At 42.9% G+C, this 19,402-nt stretch overlaps 1 protein-coding gene across 1 annotated transcript in view; it reads right to left on the bottom strand.

The window, feature by feature from the left end:
- MDN1 (midasin AAA ATPase 1) overlaps window positions 1–19,402 on the bottom strand; it is a 253,888-nt gene that overhangs the window by 222,931 nt on the left and 11,555 nt on the right. Inside the window, exon 2 of the mRNA XM_073675707.1 lies at window positions 7,820–8,046. Coding sequence (XP_073531808.1) covers window positions 7,820–8,046 — 227 coding nt within the window. The remainder of the gene's footprint in view (window positions 1–7,819; window positions 8,047–19,402) is intronic.

The raw sequence follows: 19,402 nt of genomic DNA on the forward strand, positions 1-19,402 counted from the left end.
CCCGCATGTTTCACGGTTATTAGACACCCCAAAAAAAACATGCGGGGCGGAGACTCGAGCACCCGCAATACTCAATGCATACCCGAGCACCCGATATAAACTCAAGTAGCGAGCACTTGCATTCAACACTAGTTGCCATATTGTCATTTTTATTTATTTTTTTACTTTTGAAAAAAAAAAAAAAACTCAAACCCCAACATTAGCACAACCCTAACCCCAACCCCAGCCCTAGCGTTTATTTTTTACGCCGTTCCCAGTGCGGTATAAGTGATTAGACGACCTTATTCTTCGGGTCGGTGCGACTACAGAGATACCAGAATGATATCGGGTTTTTATGATTCACAGCTGTCACACACTAAAAGAAACATTTTGTAAAATCTTGTTTTTGCATCGCCATATTTTGAGGGCTATAATTTTTCCATATTTTAGCCGACAGTCATGTGACGGCTTGTTTTTTGCGGGATGAGTTGATGTTTTTATTGGTGCCATTTTCAGGCACGTCACATTTTTTGATCGCTTTCTATTCCACCTTTTGGGAGGCAGAATAAACAAAAACCAACAATTCAGGAATTGTTTTTTTTTTTCTTATTCTACTCCGCGTGTGGTAAAATTGATAAGGTAGCTTTATTCTTCGGGTCAGTACGTTTACAGCGGTACCACATTTATATTGTTTTTCTATGTTTTGGCGCTTTTACACAATAAAAGCTATTTTATAGAAAAAAATATTTTTTTGCATCGCTTTATTCTGAGAGCTATAACTTTTTGATTTTTTGGATGATGGAGCTGTATGGCAGCTTGTTTTTTGCGGGACAACGTGACGTTTTCAGCGGTACCATTTTTATTTTATATTCGTCTTTTTGATCGCGTTTTATTCCATTTTTTGTTTGGCGGTATGATGATAAAGCATTGTTTTTTGCTTCATTTTTTATTTTTATTTTTTACCGTGTTCACTGAAGGGGTTAACTAATGGGACAATTTTATAGGTCAGGTCGTTCCGGACGCGGCGATACCAAATGTGTACTTTTATTGTTTGTCTTTTTTTTTCATAATATTTATTGATGGGTACATTAGATTTTTATTGGATTATTTTTTTATTTTTTAAATATTTTTACAATTTTTTTTTTTTTTTTTTTTTCACTTTGTCCCACTATGGGACTTCCACTTTTTTTTATTCTGATCGCCTGCATAGCATAGGGATGGAGCACCATCCCTGTGCTATGCAGGCAGTCAGCACTGCACAGTGAGAAGATTGTTTGGTCATGCACCGCGCATGACCAAAAAATCTTCCTGCTTCTCTGGTGATCCGGATGTTGTCATGACGACATCGGATCGTCATGGCAACACCCGGGAAGCCGTGGCAGACAGCACGGGAGGCCGGAAGAGGAGGTGAGTATACCGATCACCTCCCCTTAGCCACCGCAATGCTGTGATCGACTTCGATCACAGAATTGCGGGGGTTAATGTGCCGAGAGCCGTGCGGGACCGCTCCCTGCACATTGTCACAGCTGACTCCCGGTACTATGTGCCGGGAGCGGTGCGGGACCGCTCCCTGCACATTGTCACAGCTGACTCCCGGTACTATCAGCTGACACCCAGCAGCGATCGCGCCCGCACAGCCTGTGTGCGCGCGCGATCGCGATGACGTACTAATACGGGTCAGGCTCTTAAGTCCCAGGCACAGACGCGTATTAGTACGTCATGGGCTTTAAAAGGGGTTAATAAGTGGGATTTCTTGCCTTATAAATGGGGTTGGGACCATCAGTTGTGTTGTGCAGAAGTCAGGTGGATACACAGCTGATAGTCCTACAGAATATACTGTTAGAATTTCTATTATGGCAAGAAAAAAGCAGCTAAGTAAAGAAAAACGAGAGGCCATCATTACTTTAAGAAATGAAGGTCAGTCAGTCTGAAAAATTGTGCGAACTTTGAAAGTGTCCCCAAGTGCAGTTGCAAAAACCATCAAGCGCTACAAAGAAACTGGCTCACATGAGGACCACCCCAGGAAAGGAAGACCAAGAGTCACCTCTGCTTCTGAGGATAAGTTTATCCGAGTCACCAGCCTCAGAAATCGCAGGTTAAACAGCAGCTCAGATTAGAGACCAGGTCAATGCCACACAGAGTTCTAGCAGCAGACACATCTCTACAACAACTGTTAAGAGGAGACTTTGTGCAGCAGGCCTTCATGGTAAAATTGCTGCTAGGAAACCACTGCTAAGGACAGGCAACAAGCAGAAGAGACTTGTTTGGGCTAAAGAACACAAGGAATGGACATTAGACCAGTGGAAATCTGTGCTTTGGTCTGATGAGTCCAAATTTGAGATCTTTGCTTCCAACCACCGTGTCTTTGTGCGAAGCAGAAAAGGTGAACGGATGGACTCTACATGCCTGGTTCCCACAGTGAAGCATGGAGGAGGAGGTGTGATGGTGTGGGGGTGCTTTGCTGGTGACACTGTTGGGGATTTATTCAAAATTGAAGGCATACTGAACCAGCATGGCTACCACAGCATCTTGCAGCGGCATGCTATTCCACCCGGTTTGCGTTTAGTTGGACCATCATTTATTTTTCAACAGGACAATGACCCCAAACACACCTCCAGGCTGTGTAAGGGCTATTTGACCAAGAAGGAGAGTGATGGGGTGCTACGCCAGATGACCTGGCCTCCACAGTCACCAGACCTGAACCCAATCGAGATGGTTTGGGGTGAGCTGGACCGCAGAGTGAAAGCAAAAGGGCCAACAAGTGCTAAGCATCTCTGGGAACTCCTTCAAGATTGTTGGAAGACCATTTCCGGTGACTACCCCTTGAAGCGCATCAAGAGAATGCCAAGAGTGTGCAAAGCAGTCATCAAAGCAAAAAGGTGGCTACTTTGAAGAACCTAGAATATAAGACATATTTTCAGTTTCTTCACACTTTTTTGTTAAGTATATAATTCCACATGTGTTAATTCATAGTTTTGATGCCTTCAGTGTGAATGTACAATTTTCAAAGTCATGAAAATACAGAAAAATCTTTAAATGAGAAGGTGTGTCCAAACTTTTGGTCTGTACTGTATAAATAAATAAAAATAATAAAAAATAAAATAAAAAAAAACACATCTGAACGAGACCTTAGCCTTTTTTTTCCTAGCCCATTAGTCCTTTAAAGCAGCAGTCAAAACGTCCGGTGCATTGCACTTGGGAAGAGGGGAATGATTTTTTTTTTTTTTTTTTTACAAAAAGACAGATGACCTCCTCTTAACTCCTGCTGAACACAATGTACCTCCCACGCATCAAACATTAAACAGGCTGTCCACTACTTTTTCATTGATGACCTATCCTTTGGTTGGGGTCAGACACCCAGCACCCCCTGTAGATCAGCTTTTATTGGTGTCGGCGGCCACCGGTCGGAAATACTCACTTGTGGAGCTGTCAGTCTTCTGACAGTGTCCAAAACAGGTACTGCACATCCGCCTCCTATTAAATCAGTAACAGCTGATCGGCGGGGGTGCAGGGTGTCGGACCACGACAGATGAGACATTGATGACCTATCCTAATGAAAGAGAACAGCCTATGTTTGTGACTTTCAGCTTGGCTCCAAAGGAAAAGAACAGCATAGCAATGAGGTTGGGGTTATTCCACCACTACCACACAGGTCCAACATGGCTAGTTCTGATATGGGATCACTGAAAGGGTTTAGCCATATCAGTAGTATATGGGGAGATATATTCTTATTTGAACACTTATTAGGAAATAAGGCACTGTGACGCGAGTACCAAGTGGGACAACTATTTGGATGTAGGCAGAGTAAGTTCAACTTATAGGAGTTCTCAATTTGAGTTTACATGAAAGACGCTTGCGGTGGATGAGGCCTAATCAAAAGTTGTTCAAGACAGAATACAAGCACTTGAGATGCCTAGTGTCTAAACCATGCATCCCAGAATGCATTTCTTTTCAGACACTAAGAAGGTGAGGTTGTAAGACTGTATGTAGAATGCATCCATCTGTAATAGAATGATACATGGTGATCTTTCTTTATATTTCAACAGTACACAAACTCTGGTACTGCGTTTCACACTGGAACAATTAAAGTATCAGTTTTGGGACAGGTTAAACATTACATAAGGAGTCATAACTGGAAATTGTGGCAATCCGCAATGTAATACTACATACAGAATTTGATCCAAGGGGGATAAAATGGCAGGTTTTGGTCATGTAAAAATCATAACAAGAAGAAACATTTCAGAATTTATTCCACCGTTAAAGTCCCCCATGATCTGTAGAAAATCCTCTGAAAAAAAAAAAAACTGAAATAATTTTGAAAAGGGAAAATAGAAGTAACAAAACTAAGAATTTGGTTGCATAAGTGTTAACACCCTCTTATAATTGGGGATGTGGCTGTGTTCAGAATTAGCCAAACACATTTAAACTCATGTTAAATAGTAGTCAGTACATAGCTGCCATCATTAAAAGTGATTCTATGTAACCCTATATAAAGTTTAGCTGTCTTTTTTTTCCTGCCATTTTCTTAGCAGCATTTTGCCACAAAAGCCATGGTCTATAAACTACTTACAACACAGCAAATGGATCTCACTGTTGAAAAGTATCAGAAGTACAGAAAAAAAATCCAAGGCAGAAGAAATACCATGGAACAGTGAAGATGGTTATCAAGAAATTGCCAAATTTAAGCCACCTTAGTGACATTACCTAGAACTGGATGTCCCTAAAAAATTGATGAAAAGACAAAGATATTTGGTCCGGGAGGCTGCCCAGAGGCCTTCAAAAACATTAAAGGTGCTGCAGGAATTTCTGGCAAATACTGGTTACGTACTGCATGTGACAACAATCTCTCATATTCTTCATATGTCTGACTTCAGGTATACAGTGGCAAGATGGAAGCCTTTTCTTACAAAGAAAAACATCCAAACCCGGCTATGTTTTGCCAAAGCCTACATCAAGTCTCCCAAAAGCATGAGGAAAAACGTGTCACGGTCTTATGAGACCAAGGTTCATTTTTTTGGCCATAATTCCATAAGGTATTTTTGATTCAAAGTCGAAGACTAAGCACACCTTTAAAATCCACAAAAAATGGCTTCGCCAGAAGAGGATCACAGTTGTGGAATGGACCAGCCAGATCCCAAACCTAAATCCAATAGAATATCTGTGGGTTGACCTGAAGAGGGAGCTGTATATGGGAGATGCCCTCACAATCTGACAGATTTGGAAAGCTACTGCAAGGAAGAGTGGGCAAAGATTGCCAGTTCTAGATGTGCCATTCTGATAGACCCCTACCTAAAAAGACTGAATGTTGTCATAAATTCAAAGGATACGTCAACAAAATATTAAAAAGGAACCTGTCAGCAGGTTTAAGACCCCAAAGTAACGTGATCACAGTAAAGTTAGCTCAATTTTTGTGAACCTCCTATAGTAACTATCAATTATATCAGGTTGAACAAAGTACTTGGGGGTCATGTCTCTAGGGTTTTTTATTCTTTTTTTCGATCATGATTTACATTATTTTTTTTTTTTATTTGGATTTTTCTTTGTATGACATCATCCATACGTATTTGTCATTTAGGTATTTATACATCTTTATTATGAGAAGTGAGGTAGTATTGGCACAATATTGGTCGTTGCTCATATTTTGCATGTTTATCAGTAGTGTTCGAAAAAATAGAAGGTGTGTTCAAAAACATGAGTTAAAGCACAAAATATACTAGTTTTTACTAGTTATACTAGTTTTTAATTCCATGCATTGGGAACATTGCACACGGTTTTCTAATTCAAAACGTACTACTTTACAGAAAATAACAAAAAATGAACATTGGACTGTTCTAAAAAATAACAGTGTCTGCATTTGCCTTTACAAGTTCACAATATGCACTTTTTTTTTGTTGGGAGGAGATTGCATTCCCGTGAATCACTAACCTAATATTTAATTGTATACCCACAGTTTTTTAGAACTGCTTCACATCTATGTTGCATAGAGTCAGTCAACCTCTGGCACCTGTCAACTGTTATTCCAGCCCAGGATGCTTTGACTACATCCCACAATTTTTGGCTTTGCCTCATTAACGACATTTTTTATGTCACCCCACAAGTGTTCTATCGAATTAAGGTACGGGGATTGGGCTGGCCGCTCCATAACCTCAATTTTGTTGGACTGGAACCAAGATTTTGCTTGTTTACGGGTCGTTGTCTTGTTGAAACACCCATTTCAAGGGCATATCCTCTTCAGCGTAAGGCAACATGAGCTCTTCAAGTATTTTAATATATGCAAACTGGTCCATGATCCCTGTTATGCGGTAAATAGGTCTGGCACCATAGTAAGAGAAACATGCCCATATCATTATGCTTGCAGCACCATGCTTCACTGTCTTCAGAGTGTACTGTGGCTTGAATGCAGAGTTTGGGGGTCATCTGACAAACGGTCTGCAGCCCTTAGGCCCAAAAACAACAATTTTACTTTCATCAGTACACAAAATGTTTCTCCATTTCTCTTTAGGCCAGTTGATGTGTTCTTTGGCAAATTGTATCTGCTTCAGTACATGTCTTTTTTTTACCGGACTTCTTGCTAAGAGATTAGCTTCACACAGGTGTCTTCTCACTGTCAAAGTACTCACAGGTAACTTGAGACTGTCTTTGATCATCCTGGAGCTGATCATTGGCAGAGCCTTTGCCATTCTGGCTACTCTTCGATCGATTCGAATGGTAGTCTTCCGTTTTCTTCCACGTCTCTCTGGTTTTGCTTTCCATTTTAAAGCATTGGAGATCATTTTCGCTGAATAGCCTATCATTGTCTGCACTTCTTTATAAGTTTTACCCTCTTCAGTTAACTTTTTAATCAAAGTACGCTGTTCTTCTGAATAATGTCTCGAACGACCCATATTTCTCAGGCTTTCAAGGAGAAATGCATGTACAACATGTGCTGATCGCAGAGGATTTATTTTGTGTGGTAAAGTATTGTTTTCACTGCCTGTTTTTAATGTTTTACCTCACAAAATGAATCCTCTGTGATCCCCTGCTGTAATGTCTGTATTGTCTTTTGCTTCCTCCCCTGCGCAGGAGCTGTGGTGTGTTCTGTACACGGTCAGACACAGACAATTATTAAAATAAATTTTTCTTTGTGGGAAAACCCCCATTAACTACCTCACAGGATTTAGCTCCTCCCACTCATGTGACTCTTACAGCTGCAGTCATTGGCTGACTGCCCAGGGGAGGTTGTTTCAGAAGCATCTGCATACTAAGCAGAGCTGGGTCACATGATGAAGTCTATGAGGGGGAAGATTAACTTTTTTGTGCTGCCTGTCAGCAGGTTTCACAATGTGTTTACAATATACAGGTTACACAGAAATCACAGCATTTGTATGGAACACACTATGGCCACTTTGTGGCATACCACAACCGCAGCACCTGACTGACAAGAAGTAAGAGCTAACAGACACAGGCGCTCAGTGTAAGTCTATGAGATCCTGGTTCTGGCTCTCATAGACTTACATTGAGTAGTGGCCTCTGGCTCGCCCAGCAAGCACTGGAGAGATCCGACAGGTCACAATCTGCAGAAGACGACCGGAGCTGTGCCGAGGACAGAAGATGGCGGCTGGTAAGTTTATTACATTACTCCAGCGAGAAAATTGAAACAAAAAAAAAACACTTAATGCTGGAGTGATGTTTTATCAGGATGAGACGCTCTGAAATTATTCTTCTTGGTATGTTTTTTTTCATGACAAAAATCTAGCATTCTAACTAGGGTGTGTAAACTTAATATATCCACTGTAAGGGATTACAACAGCATTTCTAATCAAAACTCAAGCTGGTGTTCATAGTTAAGACGGATACTTACGGAAGGACATCAGGGTGAGTGGCGACCAATCGGCTCATAGCCACACACAGCCGCTCATGAAGATCATGGTTCACCTGGCCTCCAGCTTTAATACATTCCGCATTTCTCTCCAGGAGATCTAATAGCAAAGGTCGAAGTTGTCGTCCAATAAAAAGGGTATATTCCTTGTCCAAGAGCAACTGCGCTAGTGTAGTCAAAATGGATTCTCTGTCCTGTGGAGTCCATACCTAAGAGACAGCAAGAACATTTCAATAACTCAAATTACTAGGGTTCCAAGCAATTTAGCCCACCTATGCTGCACAATTCACAAAAAAAAAAAGGTTCAATTTCCGGTTTTACTGACTTTTTCAGCTTACTCATGAAAAACCCATTCTGAACATTTTTTCTGTTTTATGCAATTTTCAGCCTTTCAGTCGACCTAAAAAGTATTGTCTAAAATGTTTTTTTAAAATGACCACAAAAAGGGAAGGCAATAAAACTAAAATGATACACATCTGGCAAATCTCCCTCTTCGTGGTAGTCCTGCAGCGATGACGTTCTGACTACAATCATTGCCCTCAGCAGTGATGACAGCATGGCGGGCAGGTGACCACCAAGGACAGCTATTCGCGGCAACAGTGTGCGTAGTCAGACTCCTGTCTACATAGTATCTTATCAGAAATCCGAAACAAAACCGGTCTATCTAAAGCGACACTTATTCCCCTGAAGAAGCTAACGCGAAAGGCGTGTTGGGGTACCTGTCATTACGCCGTCCAGGTTGTGCAGATGAGTATATTGCTTATGTGGCGTGTGTTGAGATTTGTATACCCCTGCACTAGTGGTTACTAACCTCAATACAAATTATTAGGATGATTCTGGGTTGGATTCCCTAGCCACGCATGATTATACTCTCTACTGAATACCACATTGAGTTGAATATACTATTGGCAGTACACTTTGTGTTTTATCTAATCACTGTATATTATCATATAAAATATTGATTTGTGCGTTACTGCTGTATTATTGATTCTTCTATGTAACTTCCTATATGTATCTTGTGGCAAGGATTACTGATTACCCGGTATGGGAACTTAGATTATTTATCAGACCACATTGATAGTTTCTTTAGAAGACATAATTTATATACTGGTCTTGAAAAACTCTATACTGGTTGTGTTAGTGCATATATCTCTCAGCATTAATTATTGATACGGTTTCGGTTACCTGGATGTGTGAGGTCTCCATTTCTCCCCTTTTAAAAATTTTAAATGTTTATTATGAACCAACAAAAACGTATTATTTTTAATGTTTGGCTGTATTTAGCTTCCTTTTCTCATTGGGCCTCTATATCTGATGGAAGTGCCGCTTTAAATAGGCCGGTTTTGTTTTGGATTTCTGATGAGTCTATGTAGACAGGAGGAGGAGCTAGAGGCAGAGCTCCTCCCTCCTCCTGTCTAGATAGAATTGTATCCATAACAGCTGCCATCTCCTCTCAGTGATGGGAAAGTCTGTCTTCACTGAGTACAGATTTTACCTCTGATTTCAGACTTTTCATAATCAATGATCAATTCTGGCAAAGCACAAAGCAGATTTCTCTGATGAGATATATTACAAAGTTACCTATTTTCATATGTACTATTGATTTATGAAATGAAAATTAAAACAATAGCTTCTCTTTTACGGACCGTTTACATGGCCCATCTAACGGCAATAAACGATGGCAGGTCAGTAAATATTTACCCATCATCAGTTGTTTAACCCCTTAACGACTACCAATATGCATTAAAACGGCAGCCATTAAGGGGCCTTATTCCCTCAGTGCAGTTTTAAAATAAGGCTGTAGCGACCCCCAGAGTCCAAAAATCTCCGGGGTCTTAGCTACCGGGGGTAGCGGAGACCCCGGAGGACATGACCAGGGCCGGATTTTACGGTCCCCGGTCATGAAAGAAAAAAAATGTGCCGGCTGTTAAAAACATTTCTCTCTCTTCTGACATAATATACATGTTAGAGGAGAGAGAAATTAAGCACCAACACCCCCTTCCCCAGCCCTCCGCATCATCTTCCCCAAAAAGAAAAATGGCGGGCGCATGCGTAGTGCGCCCTCCAAGATCTGCCGGTCGGCACCCGGCAACAGCAGAGATATTTTTCCTACTGGTTCATTTTTTTTTTTTTTTAAACCAATAAACTTTTTATTCATCTTTTTCAAGCAGTAACAATTATTCAGACACTTAAATTGATGCATTGGTATAGGATACAGTTACTTTAGGATTACACAAGTGGGGGGCGGAAAGGGGTAGGAGTGGGAAGGAGAAATTTAGATATGGGAGAGCAAACAACAAGCGAATAACAACAAAACCATTAAACATGAAGCCATTTATTGGTTCATTTTGAACACTACGATAGACCCTATCACAGTGATCAAAATCCAATAATTAGTATGTCACTCCCCTCCCTGTGTCATCCTGTTAATCAGATTATTATTTTTTTCATTTATACTTTTTTATTTCTTTTATTTTTTTGCAGTTAGGATTAGGCTTGGGCTAAGGGTTAGGGTTGAAGTTAGGCTTAGGGTTTTTTCAAAAGTTAAAAAAATAAATAAATTATGACTAGTGTTGAGTGCAAGTACTCGCTACTCGAGTTTGCATCGGCAGGTGCTCGGGTATGCGCTGAGTATCGAGGGTGCTCGAGTGAGATGCTCAAGTATCCTCCCCGAATGTTTAGCAGCTGTTAAGACACCCAAAAAACATGCAGGAATTGCCTGCCATACACAGACACACACAAAAACATGCGGGGATTGCCTAACAGCTGCAAAACATGCGGGGCCGGCACTCGAGCATCTCACTCGAGCACCCACGATCCCGATGCAAACTCGAGTAGCGAGCACTTGTGCTCAACACTAATGGCGACATATTCAATATGACAACCTAATGTTATCAAATTCTGTGAAGTGCCTTTGGGCTCAGAATCCTCGCAATACCCCTATATAAAATCCTTGAGGAGTTTAGTTTCCAAAATGGGGTCATTTGTGGGGAGTTTCTGCTGTTTGGGCACCTTAGGGGTCCTACAAATGTGACATGTCGCCCACAATCTATTTCAGCCAATTTGTGTTCCAACTTTCAAATATTGCTCCTTCCGCTCCGAGCCTTGGAGTTTGTCCAAACAGAACTTTTTGACTACATTTTGTGGTATCACTTCGCTCATAAGAAAGTGGCTAACAAACTGTGTGGTCCACTTTCTGGTGTTACCTCTAGCAAAAGTGAGAAATTTTGGGCTAAAGCAAAAACTTTTTCAGTATGACGGCCTAATGTTATCAAATTCTGCGTCATACTTGTCGGTTCAAAATGCTCCCTATACTTCTGAATAACACTTGAGAGGTTTAGTTTCCAAAATGGGGTCATTTGTGGGGCTTTTCCACTGTTTAGGCACATCAGGGGCTCTCCAAACACGATATGACGTCCGCTCTAGCTTCCAGCCAATTTTGCATTCAAAAAGTCAAATGGCGCTCCTTCCCTTCTGAGCTCTGCCGTGCGCACTAACAGTGGTTTCCCCCCACATATGGGGTATCGGCGTGCTCAGGAGAAATTGCACAACAAATTTTGTGGCCCATTTTCTCTTGTTACATTTGTGAAAATAAAAAAAAAACGGGTCTGAAATAAAATATTTGTGAAAAAAAGTTAAATGTTAATTTTTTCTTTCCACGTTGCTTCAGTTCTTGTGAAGCACGTGAAGAGTTAATAAACTTCTTGAATGTGGCTTTGAGCACCTTGAGGAGTGCAATTTTTTTTTAGAATGGGGTCACTTTTGGGTATTTTCTGTCATATAGACCCCTCAAAGTCACTTTAAATGTGATTTGGTCCCTAAAAAAAATGGTTTAGTAAATTTTGTTGGAAAAATGAGAAATCGCTGGTCAACTTTTAACCCTTATGACTTCCTAATAAAAAAAAATTGTTTCGGTAATTGTGCTGATATAAAGTAGACATGTGGGAAATTTTATTTTTTAATTATTTTGTGTGACACCTCTCTCTGATTTAAAGGCATGAAAATTCAAAGTTTGAGAATTGCAAAATTTCCGTTTTTTTCACAAATAAATGCAAGTTATATAGAAGAAATTTCACCACGAGCATGACGTACAATATGTCACAAAAAAAACAATTCAGAATCACTGGGATCAGTTGAAGTGTTCCAGAGTTATTACTTCATAAAGTCACACTAGTCAGAATTGTAAAATTTGGCTTGGCCATTAAGGTCAAAATGGGTTCGGTCACTAAGGGGTTAATAGCATGTGACTGCAATTAACGATAAACACATAAAGTGGTTGTTCCATAAACAAAGTACATTTTAATTAATAGATCTTGGAATAATAATTTCCACAATTGGATGTGTTAAAATAAAATGTTCCTGTGCTGAGATAATGTTATAAATGTGCCCCTGCTGTGTCCTGTGTAATGGCTGTGTCTGACATTGCAGGGACTTGTCTGATCATACCACATCTCCTGGGCAGGGGGGGGGAAGCAAAAGAGTACACAGACATTACAGCAGGGGATCACAGCTGATTCTTTTTGTGAGGCAAAACATTTCCCTGTCTGTTTTTAAGCAATGTTTTATCTCACAGAAATAATCAGCTGTGATCCCATGCTGTAATTGTAACATCCCTGGCGGCGTGCTTGCATAGTGCACCACCTCCCACCATGCAAGACCGCAATCTTACCTGTCAGTCCAGGCTGCACACTTTGCTCCTGTACCTGCTGTGTCCATGTCTCTTGTCTGATTGCTTAGAGTGTCGACACGGCTTTCTGCCTGTTTCTTAAAGCTACTGTGTGACTATGTTCGTCAGGCAAAGCAGAGGCCAGAACTCAGTCACAAAATCGGATTGCAGTCCCGCTGCGGTTGTTTGGGACTCCCTGACGGTCTTTGTCCAGCGAAGGTTGGAGAATCCCAAGATATTAGGCCCGTAGGAGAGGCTGCCTTTGGCATTAGTGTTTCTGTAGCACCCTGAGGATTCGGCTGCTACAGGGGTATTGCACCTCAACCCAGAGGTGTGATATTCCACTCCCGGGTAAGGATGGAGCGTGGAACTGAGCTCGGTAGGCTGCATGCACTACACACATCCCATTTCCGAGGAGCAGACCGACGGTACTCCCACTTAGAAATGTGCAGGTACGACCGAGTCTGTTCCTGGCTGGAGTGGGAGGGGGGTGGTACATCCCAAGTAGTGTAGGGGCAGATAGGGGGAGCAGCCTGGGTAAAGATAGGAGCTCATTGGGTGCTGGTCACCTGAGCTCACACATAGAGGGAGTATATAAGGTGGGCACCAACTAAGAACAGGGTCAGTTGCAGAGAGAAAGTCAGGAGCAGAGGAGAAGAGAGACCCAGAGTGAGAGAGGAGAAGAGAGAGAGACCCAGAGGGGGAAACAGCAGAAAAGGACTCCAAGATCCCAACTTAAATCCCCGGGTGAAGAGTCGGCACCAGGGTACCGGAACCCAAGCTGGTGGGGGTAAAAACACTCCCCAGCCAGAGACCGGAGACTGTGGGCAGCGTTTGCCACGGTCACCCACCACATCCACCACGAAGGCATACCACGAGGAGGGTCAGGGAACCCAAGGCCAAGGGTGTCCCAACAGAAGGCCCGAGGGAGCTGGACCTGGGTGGATCAATAGTGGGGACGGCCAGAGAAAGGACTGAAGGAGAGCTCAGGGTCACGCTCCGGACTTATTTGGGAGTTGGCTGGATCCAGAACCTGGTGGACGCAGCACGGCTCGGGAGGTCACTCGAAGCTGGAGTGACCAGAACATCAGCAGTGAGTAAACATCCTAAACTGCATAACCCGACTCTGTCTCTGATTGCCGTCTACACTGCATCACCACAACTCCCATCCTCTGCACCTGATCCCCTGAGGCTATACCCCACCCGTTGGGGGTTATATCACCAAAGCTGCACCTACACCAACAGCCTCAGCGGACCCTGCTGCAGCGGCGGCCACAGTGACCGCAACACAACGGGTGGCGTAGTCGACAAATAAAGAACTTATAACATCTGTAGGACTGCCACACACACTGAGTTTGACACCCTGGGCACGGACCGGGTCACAGCCACTCGGAAGACTACAACTCCCATCTGATCCGGCTCCGGATATTCCCACTAACGAATATGGCCCAGGGGGCGCGTCATTTCCTCTCCACAGATGACCATGACTGTCTCCGTGGCAAGTGAAGGCCTCGGATTAACCGGAAGTTTCGGGCTTAAAGCCTTGAAGAGTCGGTGTTTGATTCCCGTCTGACAACTCCAGAAGCCGGTTTGGGCATTGTCAGCGGAAGGACGAGCCCTACTCAGAAAGTCAAAATATGTCTGTACAAATTAAGCGCCAGATTGGAGTATTACACATGAAGAAGTTCACATTCCAGGTGCTGTCTGGTTTACCCACAGGTCGTCCAGAGCCGAGAGATCTAGTTCCTGCTCAGGTCTGGAGACCCTGCATGGTGTTTCCTGGGGGACTGCTGAGGTGCAAGGGGTGTCCAGTCCCCATATCTTCAGGACAGTCAGCAGTTTCTTCTTCTTCTTCTTCTTTACCAGATCTGCTAGTCGCTGACTCGCTGTGCGCTGAAGTCTCCGAAGGATGGGAAGCGGAGGCATTGTCACCACACAGTCTCGACGATTGTGCCAATGATCTGGCTTTAGGCACCGCCCTGCCTCGCAGACGTGTCATCTCAGAAACCAGACTGAAGTTGGTCCCTAAGCAAGGATCCTCCATCTCTAACAAATCTGGCAATAAGTCCATCAAGGCGGTGGCTACCTCCGAGTCTCTGCACCCCTCCAACCAGGCGGAGGACCCCCAGTTGTCCCGTGAATCCTTTGGGGTGCTACCCGATATTAATAAGTGGAGAGAGACTTTCCTGTGTCCTGTTCCTGGTTGCTCGCCCATTTCATCTGTTGCTGACTATGGCCGATGGAAGGAAGCATCCTAGTTACCATGATGATGAGACCAGCTTTGTTCCCTCTAGTGGACAGAAGAGGAAATCTTCTTGAGGAGAAGGACCAGCCTCCAAATTCTCTGCAGAAAATCCTACTGTAACATCCCTGGCGGCGTGCTTGCATAGTGCACCACCTCCCACCATGCAAGACCGCAATCTTACCTGTCAGTCCAGGCTGCACACTTTGCTCCTGTACCGGCTGTGTCCATGTCTCTTGTCTGATTGCTTAGGGCGTCAGCGCGGCTTTCTGCCTGTTTCTTATAGCTACTGTGTGCACAGTCCTAATGCGTCCCCAGCCTATTGCTGTGATTCACTACATACTTAAACCCCCTCCACCCAGTAGGAGGTGCCTGAGCAACACTTTCTCTCAGTTTGTCCTTTGCAACTGAATTTCCAGGTACTGTCCTGTATCTAGTCTGTTCCGCCACCCTGGGGGCTGAGTTCCCAGGCTCGTTTCTGTATCTTGTTTCTGTTTCAGTTCCTGTCAGAACAGTGTCCTTGCCCGTTTCTATGTTTGTACCTTCCCTTTTTCTGCAGTGTCTGAACCTGCACCTAACTCCAACTCGTTGTCTCTGTACTTCTGTTTGTGAGTTTTGTTTCCACTCGCTACTTCATTGTAAGTACCTTGTGTGTATCTGGTACTGCTCGTTCTGTTTCCCTGCCTCCGTATTTACTTCCTGTGTTCTAGCTATCTTCCAGTCTGTTTCATGTGAACAGAGCCCTGTCCTGTCTGCCTTCACCTTCGGCTCCGCTCCTTTGCCGCACCTGCGGTTTTGCGCCACTCCTTCGCCGCACCTGCGGTTTTGCGCCGCTCCTTCGCCGCACCTGCGGTTTTGCGCCGCTCTGCTAGTCCACCGCACCTGTGGCTCTGTTCCTGTATCCCAGTCTGTACTGGTCCCTATCCAGCCTGCTTTCATACCTGCCAGTATCTGCCTGTCTGCATTCCAGCCGTGCCTGTCAGCACCCGCCAGCCTTCATACCAGCCGTGCCTGCCAGTACCCACCTGCCTTCATACCAGCCGTGCCTGCTAGTACCCACCTGCCTTCATACTAGCCGTGCCTGCTAGTACCCACCTGTCTTCATACCTGCTAACCTGCCGGTTCCTGCATTCCCCGGTGTGGGTCAACAGCTGTGACCGGGGTCTGACCTGGAGTAGCACCTGGTCCCTCTGCTCGGTTCCTCCCTGGTTCAAGGAGTCGACTGAGGCGCAGAGCGACCTTGGTCGGACCGGGTTGATACTTAGTCACGCCCCTCCAGGCACTCCTCGGTTCATGGTTCAGTGGGATCACTAATCACGTTCACGCCAGTCAGTCCGGGCGCGAGCGCAACAGTAATGTCTGTATACTCTTTTTCTTCCTCCCCTGCCCAGGAGCTGTGGTATGATCAAATCATGTTCCTGGACGGTCAGACACAGCCATTACACAGTACACAGCAGGGACACATTTATAAGATTATCTCAGCACAGGAACGTTTTTTTTTAAATACATCCAATTGTGGAACTTATTATTATTCCAAGATCTATTGATTAAAATGTTGATTAAAATTAACTTTACTCATGGGAAAACCCCTTTAATGATCCATAATAGATTGGGATCCTATGTGCACTAAACTATGTCCTTGGCAGCGCGAGTTCAGTTTACAAAGGACAATGTGCTGCCGAGAACGATGATCTTTTGTCAAGCACAAAATATCATTTCACCTGATGAGCAAGTATTCTGCTTGGTCAGATGATTATCAGCCAGCTTACTCTGCCCAAATATAGTGAAATGAGCATTCCTAGTAACGCTTGTTCAGGGTAAATGCACAATAAGCCTCCGGCAGAGCCGAGCATTTAAGCTTTGGGAAGAAAGGTGGTCCAAAGCTTGAGGTGATGTCTCATAATGCCCCCTTTTAATTTAAGATAAGTTCTGAATGCAGATTCTCATGCAGATCAGTGTCTGGCGCATAGTCTGGAACTGCTCATTTACATATAAGATAATCATGGATTTCTCTAGAATAAGACATCGGACAGCAGATAGCAAGGCATCATATTATTCAGCTTCCTACGACCTACGTGCCTATATGGACAGATCAAGAGGGACTAGCCTACTGACAGATTCCCTTTAATTGCAGGGGTCATCAGGTGTCGCCTTTTTTCCCCCTTCTTTTTGCTCCTCTATGTGGACTGAAGATTGAAATTTCGGCAGCTACAGGTCTTATTTACAGATGATGCGATTCAGCCCCAAGTTTGAATAAATCATTACTGACATCTCATTCAAGCATATGGGGATAACATTTTCTTGCTCCCTGAAGGTATCAAATCCGTTTTTTTGTATGTTCTAGGATATGATCACTGGGAGTTGGCATATATTACTGCACAAAGTGGCAACAGGCCATGTTTCATATATTTGCTCTTTATGTTGAATCAGTGTTTTCAAACCAGCATTGAAGCTAATATAAGGGCATCAAACGGTTTTCCATATAAACTACACCGTCCTCATCAGGTCTAAGATTTATTTATTAGCATATGCACTTTGAATTAAAGTTTTAGCCCGAGAGCCTTCAAATTCCATAAATACTGTTGGAGAAACCTCAGAGACGAAGTCTAGTATATAGCAATAATGCATTAATAAGCCAATGTCACACAATCCAGATATTCAGATAAGAGGTTAAAAATATATAAATATAATTTAATTTATATCACCTATTGAAATGAATGGTAATATAGGAGAAAGAATGAATATTCAGCAAATGCCTTATATGCAAGGAATAATTTTGGTAAACTTTGCCTAGTGGTCACAGTATAGACCAATTTCCCATTAGACAGTAGTTCCAATATGGACCTCCTACCACAACCGTCACAACAGAGGACTTCCTCTCAGTCTCCAAGAACTCAAACAGGAACTTTGTTCCACTAGCATGCCTTTCCTTTCAAACTCTGAGCTGCCTCCCTATTCCCTAGTGGAGTTACACAAGAAGCCAGTCACGTCTGTAGTGTGTGGATGTAACTGACATGTATTTTTCATATTGGAATCTGAACAAGGCCTTAAAATGTCTGTTTTATTCCCTATTCTTACAACAGCAAAGACAAGAGAGCTGTATCAGCAGACCAGAAATGCTATAAACCACCAAGCAATAAAGAAGAAAGGACAATCTCAAAAGAACGTGGCATTCTGATTCAAGAGTTCAAAATGTTATCAAGAAGTATGCTACTCATGGAAAAGTCAAGAATCTTCCAGGATATGGAAGAAAAAGTAAAACAGAGAGAATACTACAAAAGATGGTTCAAAATCTGGTTAAAAAAATACAACATTTACACCATCCAAAGAAGTTCAGGCTAAGCTGGATACACTGCTTAATAAAAGGCATAAAAAGACTGAGTGACTGTTGCCAAGGTTACATAAAGCACAATCCTGGGAAAATATGCACAGATGAAACCAAACTACCATAGATCTCTTTGGCTATTCATGCCCAGTATTAGGTTTATTGGGGATGAAATAAAGCCTGTAAAGAATCATGCACCCTTACAGTGAAATATGAGGTAGGATCCATAATGTGCAGAGCAGCCCCTGGGACTGGAGGCCGTAAATATGTAAGAGGAACAATGAAATTGAAGCATTTTAGAGCGAGAAGTCCTCCCAATTTTAAGAAAACTAGGTTTGAGTCTAGCAAACTGGATCCTACAGCAGGATAATGACCCCAAAAACATCCAATAGCGTAAAAGAAAAGTCAAAAAAAAAAAAAAAAAACCTGACAATTTTAAACGGAATGTGTCACAATTTTACATTTTTGCATAAACAATGATTATAGCAACAATATTTTTAATACAAAATTAAACGTTGTGTTTTAACATTTACAGTGGGTACAGAAAGTATTCAGACCCCTTCAAATTTTTCACTCTGTTTCATTGCAGCCATTTGGTAAATTATAAAAAGTTCATTTTTTTTTCTCATTAAAGTACACTCTGCACCCCATCTTGACTGAAAAAAACAGAAATGTAGAAATTTTTGCAAATTCATTAAAAAAGAAAAACTGTAATATCACATGGTCATAAGTATTCAGACCCTTTGCTCAGACACTCATATTTAAGTCACATGCTGTCCATTTCCTTGTGATCCTTCTTGAGGTGGTTCTACTCCTTCATTGGAGTCCAGCTGTGTTTAATTAAACTAATAGGACTTGATTTGGAAAAGCACACACCTGTCTATATATGACCTCACAGCTCACAGTGCATGTCAGACCAAATGAGAATCATGAGCTCAAAAGGAACTGCCCAAGGAGCTCAGAGACAGAATTGTGGCAAGGCACAGATCTGGCCAAGGTTACAAAAGACTTTCTGCATTACTCAAGGTTCCTAAGAGCACTGTGGCCTCCATAATCCTTAATTGGAATTAGTGTGGGACCGCCAGAAGTCTTCCTAGACCTGGCCGTACAGCCAAACTGAGCAATCGTGGGAGAAGAGCCTTGGCGAGAGAGGTAAAGAACCCCAAGATCACTGTGGCTGAGCTCCAGAGATGCAGTAGGGAGATGGGAGAAAGTTCCAGAAAGTCAACTGCAGCCTCCATAAGTCGGGCCTTTATGGCAAAGTGGCCCAACGGAAGCCTCTCCTCAGTGCAAGGCATATGAAAGCCTGGATAGAGTTTGCACAAAAAAACA

This window comes from Phyllobates terribilis, unplaced genomic scaffold (genome assembly GCF_046119375.1).
Source record: "Phyllobates terribilis strain yellow unplaced genomic scaffold, ASM4611937v1 Scaffold_3__8_contigs__length_932513732, whole genome shotgun sequence".
NCBI classification, from domain to species: Eukaryota; Metazoa; Chordata; class Amphibia; order Anura; family Dendrobatidae; genus Phyllobates; species Phyllobates terribilis.